Source organism: Octodon degus, unplaced genomic scaffold (assembly GCF_000260255.1).
Source record: "Octodon degus isolate 3935 unplaced genomic scaffold, OctDeg1.0 scaffold00189, whole genome shotgun sequence".
Taxonomy (NCBI): Eukaryota; Metazoa; Chordata; class Mammalia; order Rodentia; family Octodontidae; genus Octodon; species Octodon degus.
In genome coordinates, this window is record NW_004524765.1 from 321922 (window position 1) to 335763 (window position 13842).

Here is a 13842-nt window from a genome sequence, read left to right on the forward strand (position 1 = left end):
ATATAGTACAGGATCACACTACACAGATTGGACTCATAGTGATCCTCCTGTTTTCAGCCTCCCCTGTGTTGAGATTATAGGCATGTGCCACCATGCCCAGTCTCAGTCACCATCCCCATACTCCCAAACTCCAGTCCCTGCATCTGCCTAAGCAGGTGCTTTACTCTCATAAGCTATCTGGCCAGCCCAATAGTGTCTTCTAATGTGAAAATCTTATGTGAACAAATACTATGTGAAAAACAGCATTCAGACTACAGAAGGTGGACATTTGTGTCAGTTCCTTTAACTTAATCCAGATAATGATACTCCTCTAGGAGAGATAAGAGCATTTTTATACATCTTACCCGTTCAAACCTTTATCTAGCTGATCTGCCTATTAATTTGGCTCTCTTAAAATCATGACAAAGCAGGGCCAGCAAGATAGCTCAGCAGACTCAGGGAAGCTCAGGGACGAGGTTCAGTCCATGGCACCACATGCCACACCAGCCCTGCCCCCAGGCACACAGAGCAGGCCACAGAGTCCAGGTGTGGTGGTGCACACCTGTAATCCCAGCACAGGGGAAGCTGAAAACAGGGATTCCTATGAGTCTAAGTATGTAGTGAGACCCTGTGCCAAATACATTTTAAAAAATAATTAAATGACAGCAAACTTAACTATTGTGTTCTTATTAATATTTTACTTCTGTTTATATTGTATAGAATGAACTTTTTGAAAAAGCTAAAAATGAGATCCTCGATGAAGTTATTAGTCTGAGCCAGGTTACACCGAAACATTGGTGAGTATTTGACTTTGCTGTTATCTCTGTCTCAACTACTTTACAGTATGAGGTACAATGAAATACTAAAACTTAAGCTGATAAAACGGTGAGGTATTTTTGCTGTGGGTCAAACTTCAAAGTAGGCAAAAGATAAAAGCATGTCTGCTTACAAAATAGCTGTAATTGTAGCCTAACTAACTGCATTCCTGGAAGATAGCTGTCTTGTCACTCTCTTGTTGCTGGGATACAGTACCCAGTACCTATAACTTGAAGGAATAGAAGTTTACTTTGGCCCACAGGTTCGTAAATTTCAGTCCGCGCTTGGCAGGATTTAATGTGGAAATGGCCTGGTGGAAGGGTCCACCATGGAGGAAAGCTGCTCACATTGTGGTGGTGGGAGGAGGCCACAGACATGTGCTGCTTCTAATAATAGGTGTCATTACTAAAAACAATAATGGCCACTTTATCGAGTAGTTACTCTAAACCCATAAAATCCCTCCTGACACAGGTTAAGGTGTGAGAGTGGCACACTGCGTATCCTCGCCTGGTGGACCAGGTGGAAAGGCTGAGTGAGCTCAAGGTCACGTGGCTGGCAAATGATGACACTGGACTGTGGTCCTGCAGAGCTCATGTTCTTGCCTCAGGCCAACCAAGGGGAGACCGCAAGAGCCCCAACTCCTTGTCCTAAACACACACCTGGGATCCTGCTCATGGCGTCCTTCTGCAGGAATCTGGGACTGTGTCCAATCCAAAGCCGGTGGATGCCGTGCACATCGGGGCAGTGGCACGACCACTGCATGAGCTCTGCGTGACTCACTTGTCTTCTAGATAATTCCATTTAGTGATGTTTCCCTCCCAGGTCTGAGGCTGCAGAGGGGTAATGTGGGGTGTGCGCTGGTACCTCGCCTGAGCCACAGCTCCCCCGAGCGACTTATCACCAGGCTCCTTCACCAGGCCAGGGGATGGGTGTGACATTGATCTCACTGTGCAGGACCTAGAGTGAGTGATCTATCAGCTGATAAATAATTGTAATTCATGTCACAAAGGAGCATTATTCCAGGGAGTGCTGGAGAGACAGGCCTGTGGAAGTTCAGAGCGGCTTGTCGAGGTGTGATGGACAAATACAGCGAATGTTTACATTTCAAAACATTTATTACCATAAAGGCAAATTGCTGAAAATCCTCCTCAAAAATATTCCCTTCACTTTGGACACAGATCCCATCATTCTTACTGCTTCCTAAAGCAGTTCTGGAAGTGCTCTTTTGGGAAGGTCTATCATTACCATGTTATTGTTTTATGAAAATACTATTTTTAATTTAGCTTAAAAGAGTGAAAGAAAAAAAGAACATGGTTAAATGTTGTAAGTCAAATTTTAGGAATCAGATGACTTTTTAGTATCATGGTTTTGACATCGGAAGGGTGAATTGGTTTGAGGTAGAGCAAGGGTCATTCTCAGCCAGGACATACGAGCAAGAAAGATGCAGTTAGAGACCACACATTGGTGAGGAGAAGCCAGCAGCTAAGCGCTTTGGTTCAGGGGACTTAGTTTTGCACAGACTGGTTGGGGCCAGGGGAGAGTGGCAGGATAGACTCTGCTCACAGAGGAGAGTGCCATTGGCCAAGGGGCAGCGGAGACAATTCTGCTGTCCTGAGCACTGCGGTTGCGTCTTACATGGCTTGGTTGCTTCTAAGATTGACCATCTGCGAGCCAGGCATGGTGGCACACCTGTGTAATCCCAGCACTTGGGAGGCCAAGGCAGGATTGCTGTGAGTTTGAGGCTCAACCGGGGAACATAGTGAATTCAAGGCCAGCCTGAACTTTATAGCAAGGCCTGTCAAACAAAACAAAAGATTGACTATGTGGTAAGCCTTGCAGTTTTTTTGGTTTTTTTTTTTTTTTTAATCTGTAATATTCTTTTACAGTAGACCTTAATTCGAGGAAGCCAAATAATATTTCCTGAAGATTGCAGGAGTTTTCCTTAAATAATATAGTTGTATTTGTCTTCGAGACTTGCCAAGGTCTATTTTTTTTTTTTAATACCTTGGTTTGTGTGTATGCATGTGTGTTTGTTTTTTATTTATTTTTATGTATTTTGTACAGAGGACTCTCATCGTAGTGATCCTATTTTCAGTCTCACTAGTGCTGGGATTTTTGTTTTTGTTTTGGGGAACTGGGGATTGAACTCAGGCCCTTGCGCTTGCCAGGCAAGTGCTTATTCTACTGAGCCATCTCCCGGACTCCTCCTTTTTTTGTTTTGAAACAGGGTCTCACCATATAGTTGAAGCTGGCCTTGAACTCACTATGTAGCTCTGGCTGGTCTCATACTCACTCTCTCAGGTTCTAGGATTACAGACGTATGCTAACATACCAGCTGAAAGATGTCTTGTAAGGCAAAATTTTTTACTAGATTGTATATCTTTTATATGTTACCTTAATGATGAAATGTTGAAGTATTCAACCTAGCAGTATCCTTAATATCTCCATGCTATGGGATATGGTCTCATAAATTATAAAAGGTTTGGCAAATAATTTCAGTCTTAGCCAGATGTGGTGTACATCTATACTGCCAGCACTCTAGGAGGCAGAAGGATCACAGATTTGAGTCCAGCATGGGCAACTGAGTGACTTAGCAAGACCTACTCTCAAAACAAAATATAAAGATAGTGAGGTGAAGGGCTGGCCAAATAGCTCAGCCGAATAAAGTGCCTGCAAGCAGGCGCAGGGGCCAGGAGTGTGATCCCCAGGCCTGCCGTGCTGGCCCAGCCCCTGGGGCATGCTGAGATAGCAGTTGAGACTGGGCGTGGTGGCACCTCTCTGTAATCCCCACTCTTGAGAGGCTGTAAACAGGGGGATCACTAGGAATCTGATGTAGTAGTGAGACCCTGAACACCCTGTAGACCTTTCCCTAAAATACAAAAAAGAAAAAAAAAGATAGTGGGGTAGAGTCAGCCAGTGTCGCTTAGTGTAGAGGCCCTAGGTTCAATCATCAGTACCCCCCAAAATAAAAGTTTTTAGTGGGGCCGGGGAGATAGCTCAGTGGAATAAGCACTTGCCTGGCAAGCTAAAGGACCTGAGTTCAATCCCCGGTTCTGCAAAAAAAAAAAAAAAAAAAAAAAGTTTTTAGTCTTAAACTTCACAGTGAAAACATAAGGATTGTGATTTAATTCAAGGCAAATAAGAACATGAAATGAGTCTCTGAATTAGTCACTAGATAACTGAACCACAGTAGGATGCCACCACGAACCAGCTAGGGTAGGTAAAGGTAAAGACTGATCCTACTAAGTGCTGTCAAAATGTAAAAGATCTAGGACTTTCACTGTCTGCCGGTAGGAAGTAAGATGGTGTAACCATTTGGAAAACCATCCAATATAAGCTTAAAAAGTTAAAAGTTAGTTAGTTAGTTAGTTAGTTAGTTAGTTAGTTAGTTATTGGTACCAGGGATTGAACTCAGGACCTTACACTTGCCAGGCAGGCACTTATGCTGCCGGGCTATTGCCTGGCTTCAGTTAAATATAAATATTTAGTTCCCATGTGATCCAACCACTCAATTCTTACATATTTATCCCAGAACATAGCATATATCCATGCAAAGCTTTATAAATGTACACCCATACCAGCTTTGCTTACAACATCCAACAACTGAAGACAGCCCAAGAGGCCATCAGCAGGTGGATGGGTAAGCAGTCATACAGTGGAGTACTACTCAGCAATAAAAATAAGTGGAATATTAATATACACAGTATGATAAATTTCAGAATAATTTTGTCAGTTTTACTGAATGAAAGAAGATGGACCAAAAGTACCTGAGTCCATGCTCTGTGGTTGCAGTCATATGAAATTGTAGAAAATACAAATTAATTGTAGTGATAACAGATTGGTTGCAACTTTGGGAGTTGAGGTGACACATTTTCTATCTTGACTGCTTTGAGTCACAGATGTATACCCATGTCCGAACCGTAGCTATGTGCAATTAACACTTCAAGCTGCTGTTGAAAACTTAATATATTTTGATTTGGTGTTCTTAAAAGATTTTCTTTTTTTTTTTTTTAATTTCAGGGAGGAAATCCTTCAGCAGTCTTTGTGGGAAAGAGTATCAACTCATGTGATTGAAAACATCTATCTTCCAGCTGCACAAACCATGAATTCAGGAACTTTTAATACTACAGTGGATATCAAGCTTAAACAGTGGACTGATAAGCAGCTTCCCAATAAAGCAGTAGAGGTTAGGATCTAATTTAATTAAATGGGTAAGAAGCATTATCTGAAGGGAGTGAGAGCTGTGATGTCAGGTTTTATTCCTGTCGCAGCACTGTCACTTCTTTGGGGCTTTGTATTCCAGTTGTACTCTGCCCCACATCTCTGTGTTGGGACTAGCCAAAGTGCTGCTGCCAGTTATTAACTGGGACAGTTCTTGAGGGCATTTGTTTGTTCTTCTTCCCAATACAATATTTAAGAAAGCTAGCAGAATTTGCTTCGTTGTGAGATACTTTGAACTTACATAGATTGAGAGTTTTTTTATGAGGAAAATGCTTAATAGATTAGTCATTTTATTTACTAGGGTTCCACAGGGATTGGTTATACTTCCATAATCATTTTCTTAGTTAAGATCCTACCACATTAAACTAGAATTTGTGAAAAAGTACTTTAAAGAATCCATTTTGTGCTGGTGAGATAGCTCAGTAGAATATGCACTTGCCTGGCAAGCACAGGGTCCTGAGTTCAATCCCCAGTCCCCTCCCCCCACCAAAAAAAAAAAAAAAAAGGCATTTTGTTACCCTGCATCTTGGCCCTCCTACTTAATAGCTGTGTGATATCTGTCCTAGTTGCTTTAATCTTTGTTCCTTCATCAAAAAACAAAGATATTGCCTGCCTCACAGGGCTGTTGTAAGTATTAAATGGTTTGATAATACCTGGTTATCTTGGTTCATTGTCCTGCCCATTATGTAGAGTGTTCTAGCTACCTGTGCTCTGTGAGGCTGCTCAAGGGGCTGCAGGCCGTGGTGAAGGTGACTTCACTGCTCTCCAGTCCCACTCCAGTCCTGATGAGTTCTTCACTCTGTTCTCCATTTCCTCCAGTCTCCTGAGAACTGTTGCAGCGTCTGCCTAAGTAGCACATGCTGAACCTTGATCAGATCCCCTCCTCTTCTCCCCTCCCCTCCTCTCCCTTCCCCTTTCCTCCCCTCCCCTCCCCTCTTCTCCTCTCCCCTCCTCTCCCCTCCTTGATCAGATCTTAGCCTGTCTTGCCCCGGGTACAGTTGGAGAGTCGCTGCCAAAAGGGCACCCCTCGCTGCTCCCCTCACAGTCTCTGGTCCTGTCCTGTGAGCAGATATTTTCCCAGCATAACGTTCAGGCAGTGAAAATCATCAGAAGTGCACTGATTTTGTCTCCTAGAACCTTGGGCCTCCATCATAGGCGCAATGGGAAGGGTGTTATGGGGTGAGCATGCAGAAGCGTGGATTTGGATATTCCCCCTGTCACATGTGTTTTTGGACAATCACGTGTATACCATAATGTCTTTGTATTTAAATGAATATGGGTCTGGGGAAATGGCTCAGAAGAATAAGCACTTGCCTGGCAAGCGCAAGGGCCTGAGTTTAATCCCTGGTTCCGCCAAAAAAAAAAAAAAAGAATATGTGGTAAATACAAAGTCTGAGCTTTGGAGGCCACTAAATCACAACCAAGTTTAGTTAGTTTTGCCCTGATTTCCCTTCCACTCTTCAGATAATTACAAGCTGGCTGTAACACCAAGCTGAGTGATATTTAGCTATGGTTTTTGGTTTATTTGTTTTGCTTTTGTTTTTTGGGGTCCCGGAGATTGAACTCAGGATCTTGCACTTACCAGGCAAGCACTTATTCTACTGAGTCTTCTCCCCAGCCCCTTAGCTATGTTAAACAGTTGATCTTTGCTTAAAGTCGAAAATTGGAAGACAACTGACTTCATAAATAAAAACTGTTAAGTCTTTTTGTGATGTGCACCAAGCAGAGAGACTGAGAGGGCCTGCAGGTTGAGTGATCAGGCTTGGAGTGCACGGCCAAGAGAAGGTGTCCCTTGTTGTTACTGGCTTGTCCTGTGGCGCCATGGCATCCTGCTCCCGTGGCGCTCAAACATACTAGAGGCCTAGGCTCCCGTCCCCAGGCTCTCTAGGGTTCAATGTTGACAGCATTGTTTTGACATGTAAACCACTGTGCTTGCCTTACACAGCATATCAGGAGGCTGAATTTAAATTGATTGCACCAGATGCCAGCGTGAAATCTCAAGGCCATGTACTACTTCTTTTTTATTCATGTACTTTCATATATATTTTCTTATTTATTTATTTGTTTATTATTTATTTATTTATTTATTGCGGAACCAGGGATTGAACTCAGGCCCTTGCGCTTGCCAGGAAAGCGCTTATTCCACTGAGCCATCTCCCTGGCCCTGTATTTTCTTACAAGCTGACCTATCACATCTCTTTGGCTTCAATTCATGTGTTATTTTGTGGTATATATTAAAGTATGTAGTATAAATTACAACTTTTTTTTTTCCTTTTAAATAAATAATTCCAGGTTGCTTGGGAGACCCTACAAGAAGAATTTTCCCGCTTTATGACAGAACCAAAAGGAAAAGAACATGATGATATATTTGATAAACTTAAAGAAGCCGTTAAGGAGGAAAGTATTAAGCGCCACAAGTGGAATGACTTTGCAGAGGACAGCTTGGTATGTCATTTACAATGTCCTTATCATTTGAAAAATAACTGTTTAAGCTAATGTTCTTTCTTAGGAGACTATTTTTACATGACTATGTAAGAGTATAGAAAGATTTATAATCTATAATTGGCCCTTCAACATTTTCCCTCCCAAAAATCACCCTTTATTATTTCCTTCTTGGCTGTCATTTTATTGAAAAATGAAGTTTTACAGTTAACAGGTCCTGTAACCTTGCACAAATTGCCATCCATTAGGCATTCCATGCCTGTCTGCAGAAAGGACGTCTGCAGCCACAGTGCTTATGCTGGGTAGTAAATTTCTCAGCATCATCCGACATAATACTTAACCAGTCCTAGGACTGTCATTGGCAAAGCCGGAGTGCAGGCCTGCTGTGTCTGACAGCAAAGCCTAACTCCTGACCTCTATTACCAGATGAACCACTCCCATGCTTAAAGCTTTAATAGTCACATGCTTGGCGTAGAAAGCCACACGATGTGTTATTAAATGAAAAAAAAAAATTGATCAGTTTCTTGAAAAGTATATGTCTTGTCATTTGCCAGTTGGGTGTTTTGGTTTGTTTTGGTTTTTCTGTGGTGCTCGGGATTGAATCTAAGGCCTTCACGCCGAGCTACATTTCCAGCACTTTCTCTCTCTCTCTCTCTCTCTCTCTCTCTCTCTCTCTCTCTCACTCACTCACTCACTCATATATTTACTTTTTGAGACAGAATCTCACAAAGTTGACCAGGATGGACTCAAACTTGATTTTCCTGCCTCAGCCCCCCTGCATGCTGGGGTTACAAGCCTGTAGCAGCATGGCTGACTAACAATTTTGTTTTGTTTTGGAGAAATGTTTGTATTGATGTTTGAAAACCATGTATTTGTGTTAAGTGCCTTAAAGATTGGGTTTATTGAGAGAATGGTGTCATTTTCATGCATTTACTTAAAAGTTAAATTTGAGCGAGGCCTGGTAGCACACCACTAATTCTAGCTGCCCTGGAGGCTGAGGTGGGCGGATTGCAAGTTCCAGGCCAGTCTGAAATTTATTTATTTATTTTTTTTTTAAATATATTTTTTTAATTTTATTTATTTATTTATGTGTGTGTGTGTGTGTGGCCAGCTCAGCCCACCAGGGGGCGGGGCTGGCTGGCATGTGGTGCTGGGGATTGAACCGTGGTCCCTGTGATTTGCTAAGCTTGTTCTAAGTAGGTGCTTTAGACCACTGAGCCATCTCACCAGCCCCTTTTTTTTTTTTTTAAATATATTTTTTTTAATTTTATTTATTTATGTGCAGTCTGAAATTTAGCAAGACCCCAATCTCTTATACCAAAAAAGAAAGGAAAAAAAAAAGTTAGGAAATTTGGAAACCAGGTTTTAGTTGTAATAAATATCTAACATTTATGTCAAGCCTTTTACATATTTTATGATGTAAAATACCTTTATTGCTATTAGCAGTAGGAAAATGGTCATGTTTTCTAGTCTTTTACTTTGAAAATGTTACTGTATAGTTCATATGGGGAAAAGGAGGGGTGAAAACAATCTAAATCCTTAAGCCTTGACTATTAGGATTCTGGGCCTGATATTGTAGGTAGTGAAATGTACAGTATATCTATCTCTACCTCACACTTTCTGTCTGTATTTTTTGTTGTAGTTAACTTATTTAATTTGGGCCAAGAGAATCAGCACTGTTTATTTTTCAGATAGAAAAGTAATAGGCAGACATTTTTAAAAAGACACTGCTGGCCAGGCATGGTGGCACACACATGTCAGCCCAGCACTCAGGAGGCTGAGGCAGGAGGAGCACTCTGGAGTTCAAGGCCAACCTGGACTACACAGTGATGCTCTGTCTCAAAATCAAAAGAAAGAAGAAAGAAAGAAAGAAAGAAAGAAAGAAAGAAAGAAAGAAAGAAAGAAAGAGCAATCCTGCATTTTTTGTGGGAGGAATATACTCTGTTGTCTTGGACATTTACTAAGCTGTGTATTTGAATAAATTTCTGAGAGGACAGAAAGTACAGGAGCCTGTTCTGTGCTTGCCGTTCCAGAGGGTTATTCAGCACAATGCGCTGGAAGACCGGTCCATATCTGATAAGCAGCAGTGGGACGCAGCTATTTTCTTTATGGAAGAGGCTCTTCAGGCTCGGCTCAGAGACAGTAAGCAGGGCCGTGGGCTGTGGGTCTCTGAGCATTTGCAGCTCCAAGGCACTCATTCCCAGACAGTGAACATGTGTGAAATGATACCTAGCATTTGAAGGTCTCCATCATTCATCAGCTGAGTGTTCTTTGTAGGAACGTTCAATTACTTTGTAACTACTTAAACAAATAAGTTGAACAGTAGTACTTGTATGCGCACATATTCTACAGTGTTATATTTCTGAACGTTATGTTTGCTGTGTTCCTATAGGCACACTGTAACCAATGTACTTTTCATAGCTTTTAAATAGGTACTGTTTGTGTTTTTCTCACACATGTCCCATATAAGATTTTCTTTGCTTCAGCTGATTAGTATAGCACTTCGAAGTAGTTAAGACCATTATTAGGTATGAAACCATTATGTAGTTATATGCCCATGGTAAATGATAATATTCTGAATGACGATTACACTTTTTTATAGCTGAAAATGCAATTGAAAACATGATAGGTCCAGACTGGAAAAAGAGGTGGCTGTATTGGAAGAACAGGACCCAAGAACAGGTAAGAGCAAATCTCTGGGGTCACAGTGATCAAGCCCTAAAGCACAGTCTGCCTGGCTCTAGACAAATCTTAAAAATTTGAGGTACCTAAGAGAGTTTTTTAAAAAGTGAAGTACTTGTGGTATTGAGAGACAAGGACAATGCCCCTTTTAGGGTCACTGTTCATTTCAATTCCCTATTTGGAATTTCAGAAACTCAAAAATTATGAGCAGAAAAAAGTGGTCAGGATTTCAGAGGATGTACAGTGAATGTGATGAGGAGGAAAAAGCATATAATGCTTTTCTAATCTTTGTATTTTTGTGTTGGAAGTCTACTTAAATTATTTTGTTCTTTTGTATTTTTTTGTTACCGTGTTTGGAAAATACAGATGACAATTCAGAGAAGGTAGAATTGTAGAATTCATTCCTTTAAGATCAAATTTTAATAAGCACATCTACAAAATGGTAAAGCTAAAGAATAAATAATTTTAAAAATTAGTAAATTTCAGGCAAATGTGAAATCCCTGTCCCTACTCAACCCCTTTGTATGCTGTCTTTATGGTGCCTTCTTTTCCGGTCCACGTTCAGCCTTACGCCACTGTCAGGCTTATATCCATCAAGTCAAGGAGTCTAAATGGAATGTGGAATCTGTAAGCAAGAGAAGTAGTGAATAGGACGGGTTGGCATCCAGCTACTGTTGTCATTGCCTTTGTTCTTCAAGTCCATCCATTTTGAGAAAATGAAACTAAAAAGGGAAAAATTAGGAGAGGAGATAAACAGAATGAAAAATTACAACAGGAAATCTTTTTTTTTAAACATCTGTTTTCATTTTAAATATAGTAAATTAAATTGTCATCTTTTTCTAATTCCCCACATTTCTTGTATCATAAATTCCTTATCATATGTCTCAGCTTGCCTCAGAATAACCAAGAAACACTTTTCCTTCTCTCTTTCCTCTTCTGTCCCTGCTGCTATGATTGTTGTGGAAAATGAGTCCTTAAGAGCCTAGAGAGAAGCAGGGGACAAGGACAGCTTTAGGAACTGGATCGGGCCTGTTGAGGGTGCATCAGTTATCTCCGCTGCACAGCTGGGCTGACAGGAGCATGGCCATCAGAGAGTTTCTAGGGGATCCGTCAGAGGCTTATGACTTTCGGGCAGGAAGAACTGATTTGGAAGGGTAGGTAGAGAGCAGATAAACTCAAAAGAAAAATGGTATCTGGCCTTCAAGGCAGAGTGAAATCGGGCATAGGGCTTTAAGCACAATCAACTGGAGCAGAATTTGCCTCAACAGCTAATGTTAATACGCTTTGGCCAAACACCTTTTAGAGAGAAAGGATTCCTGGTTATGGATTTTCTCCAGAAATAGAACAAAGAAAATTCCTTTCAAGAGAAGCTAAGGAGTTTAAGGTCAGTGCAGAGGATCTGGGAGTCCAAAAGAGGAAACAGGGAGCCCTTCAGAAAAGAGCCTTCACCCCCCAATTTCAGAACTGCATGTGCGAGACGCAGAGGCCCAGATCACCGGTAGAACAGAAGCCACATCTGGGCTATAGAAGGGTGAGCATGTCAGAATCCCCCAGGGGAAGCTTATTCATATTCTGTTTCCTTGAAAAGACAGCACCTTTTGGACTTGCTGAGTCAATCTCCTCTGACATTCCTTTCATCCCTCCCAGTCCTGCTGTAATGCACGCTCCTAGATGTCACACCCAGAGGTTACAGTGGGGAAGGGTTCCAGGAGAGATTGAGAATATCCCTAGAGCTTGTGTTGCGAGTTTAACATATTATTCTATGTTCCTTTTTCTTTAATTTTCTAGAAAAATCCCAACCTTTGAAACATTCTCACCTTCCCTAAGCTGGACTAATGGTCAGGACATAATAGGGGAAATTGTGTGTGGAGGGCTAAGGGCCAGGTAACAGGAGGGGGGTGCTGGGCAGGCAGCAGCAAAGACAGGAAGGCGAGGTTTCCTTCCTGCCTCAGGCTGATCAGGAGTGTGCACGTCAGCAGTGGCTTATGAGCTATTTCTCCCAAAGTGTCGTGCTTTTTGGAGTATTGGTTCATAGTTCCATTTACAGGCTAACTTGTTCTTCTTGTGTAAGTACTCAGATTCGGCAGATGTAGTCCTGTTTTGGACAGCACTGTTGTAACTTGCTTACAGTAGCAAGTGAATTGGAAGCTAGCTTCTTTTATTGTACAAATAATGAAGAATTGAAATGTGCTGAATTTAATTTGGCAATGTAAGAATCTTGTTTTCAAACCTACAGCTAGTATGAATATGTTCTTTTTGAAGTTTTTTGGGTTTTTTTTTTTTTACATGAATTAACCCATTTATTATGGGCAAGGAATGAGATTTGTAAACAGAGGCTGAAAGTGAATTTAAGGATGATAGCTACCTCTTGGATATGGTCTGATGTATGATTTTTTTTTTAAATGAAAAAATCTTTAACAGCTCAAATGATGCATGTATGTTTATTTAATCAAAAATGAATCTGGGACTGGGGATTTAGCTCAGCAGCAGAATGCTTGCCTAGCAAGCCGGAAGCCCTGCGTTCAGTCCTCAGCACCAAAAACAAAAAATAAACCTCCCCTAAAAAACAATTCAACCAAAAAAACAGTAAAATCAAAAATGAATCATAGCAATAGGTGTGAGTCCTTATGAGCACTTACAGAACAGTGTGGTTTCCCGAGTTTTCAGGGCACTCTTTCCTAGACCTACATTTAACCCTAAGGGGAAAAGTAAGCATATAATAAGGTACCTGGTGCTGTTGTAGCAAAAGCAGAATTGCAGCAAAGAAGGCCAATTACTGTGTTTTCCTCCCTTCATGAAGCAGGTTGCTCTGCATTCAAAGTCCACTTACCTGTGGTCCTAACTCAGGGCAATAGGTTTTACTTACTTGTGCTAGAACTTGGTTACTATTGTGCAATAGGAATATATTTATTGAAGCTGGGACTCTTGTGTTTTACAAGTGCCAAATTATCACCCATGTAAAAATGGCCCTCTTTTAAACATTTATTAAGTGTGTTCACAATGAAACCAAGAATGAACTGGAGAAGATGTTGAAATGTAATGAGGAACACCCAGCATACCTTGCAAGTGATGAGATCACCACAGTCCGGAAGAACCTTGAATCCCGAGGAGTTGAAGTCGACCCCAGCTTGGTAATAAACATGAGTGGAAGGCATGTCGCCTTTTAGCAGCTCCTTACGCACTGCTTCCTGCGGCTCAGCCTTACTGCTTCTGTGTGTTACTTACTTAGTTCTAGGCTTCATTTTCCTTTGACTGTGTAAACATTTACCAACATAAAAACTTAGTCACTGCAATTGTGTGAAGGTTAGAAATTTATTTTCAGTATTTATTTTTAAAGGTTAACCTTTAAGTGGGGAAACTTAGATATAAAAAACTAGATGTACCTGGGCAAGTGCAGCTGCGGTGGTGAAAAGCAGCAGACCCCACCCAGAGCTGTGTGCTACTTTGCACTGTTTCAGACTGTAAAATAGAATTCCTGTTTACATACAGCTTATTTGTGCACAGGTATGTATGTATCTGTGTGCATGTGTGTTTACAGTCACGTGTCACCCACTAGTCGACATTAGGAAACATGTGAAGGTAAGCTTTTATTGAACTGGATAAGAGTTCTGGGTTCTACCTCATTTTCCTCTATTATGTTGAATGTAAGAATAAAGACATTCTCTTTAGCCTACACTCACTGTATAGTCTGGACTGGCCTGG

General features: G+C 41.3%; 1 protein-coding gene across 5 annotated transcripts in view; it reads left to right on the top strand.

The window, feature by feature from the left end:
- Window positions 1-13842, top strand: part of Opa1 (OPA1, mitochondrial dynamin like GTPase) — a 99063-nt gene that overhangs the window by 44993 nt on the left and 40228 nt on the right. For all 5 annotated transcript variants that reach the window (XM_023704130.1, XM_004643988.1, XM_023704132.1 and 2 more), the window contains 6 exons: window positions 700-776; window positions 4816-4981; window positions 7309-7461; window positions 9492-9600; window positions 10061-10140; window positions 13131-13271. In XM_023704130.1, the coding sequence (XP_023559898.1) occupies window positions 700-776; window positions 4816-4981; window positions 7309-7461; window positions 9492-9600; window positions 10061-10140; window positions 13131-13271 (726 nt within the window). The remainder of the gene's footprint in view (window positions 1-699; window positions 777-4815; window positions 4982-7308; window positions 7462-9491; window positions 9601-10060; window positions 10141-13130; window positions 13272-13842) is intronic.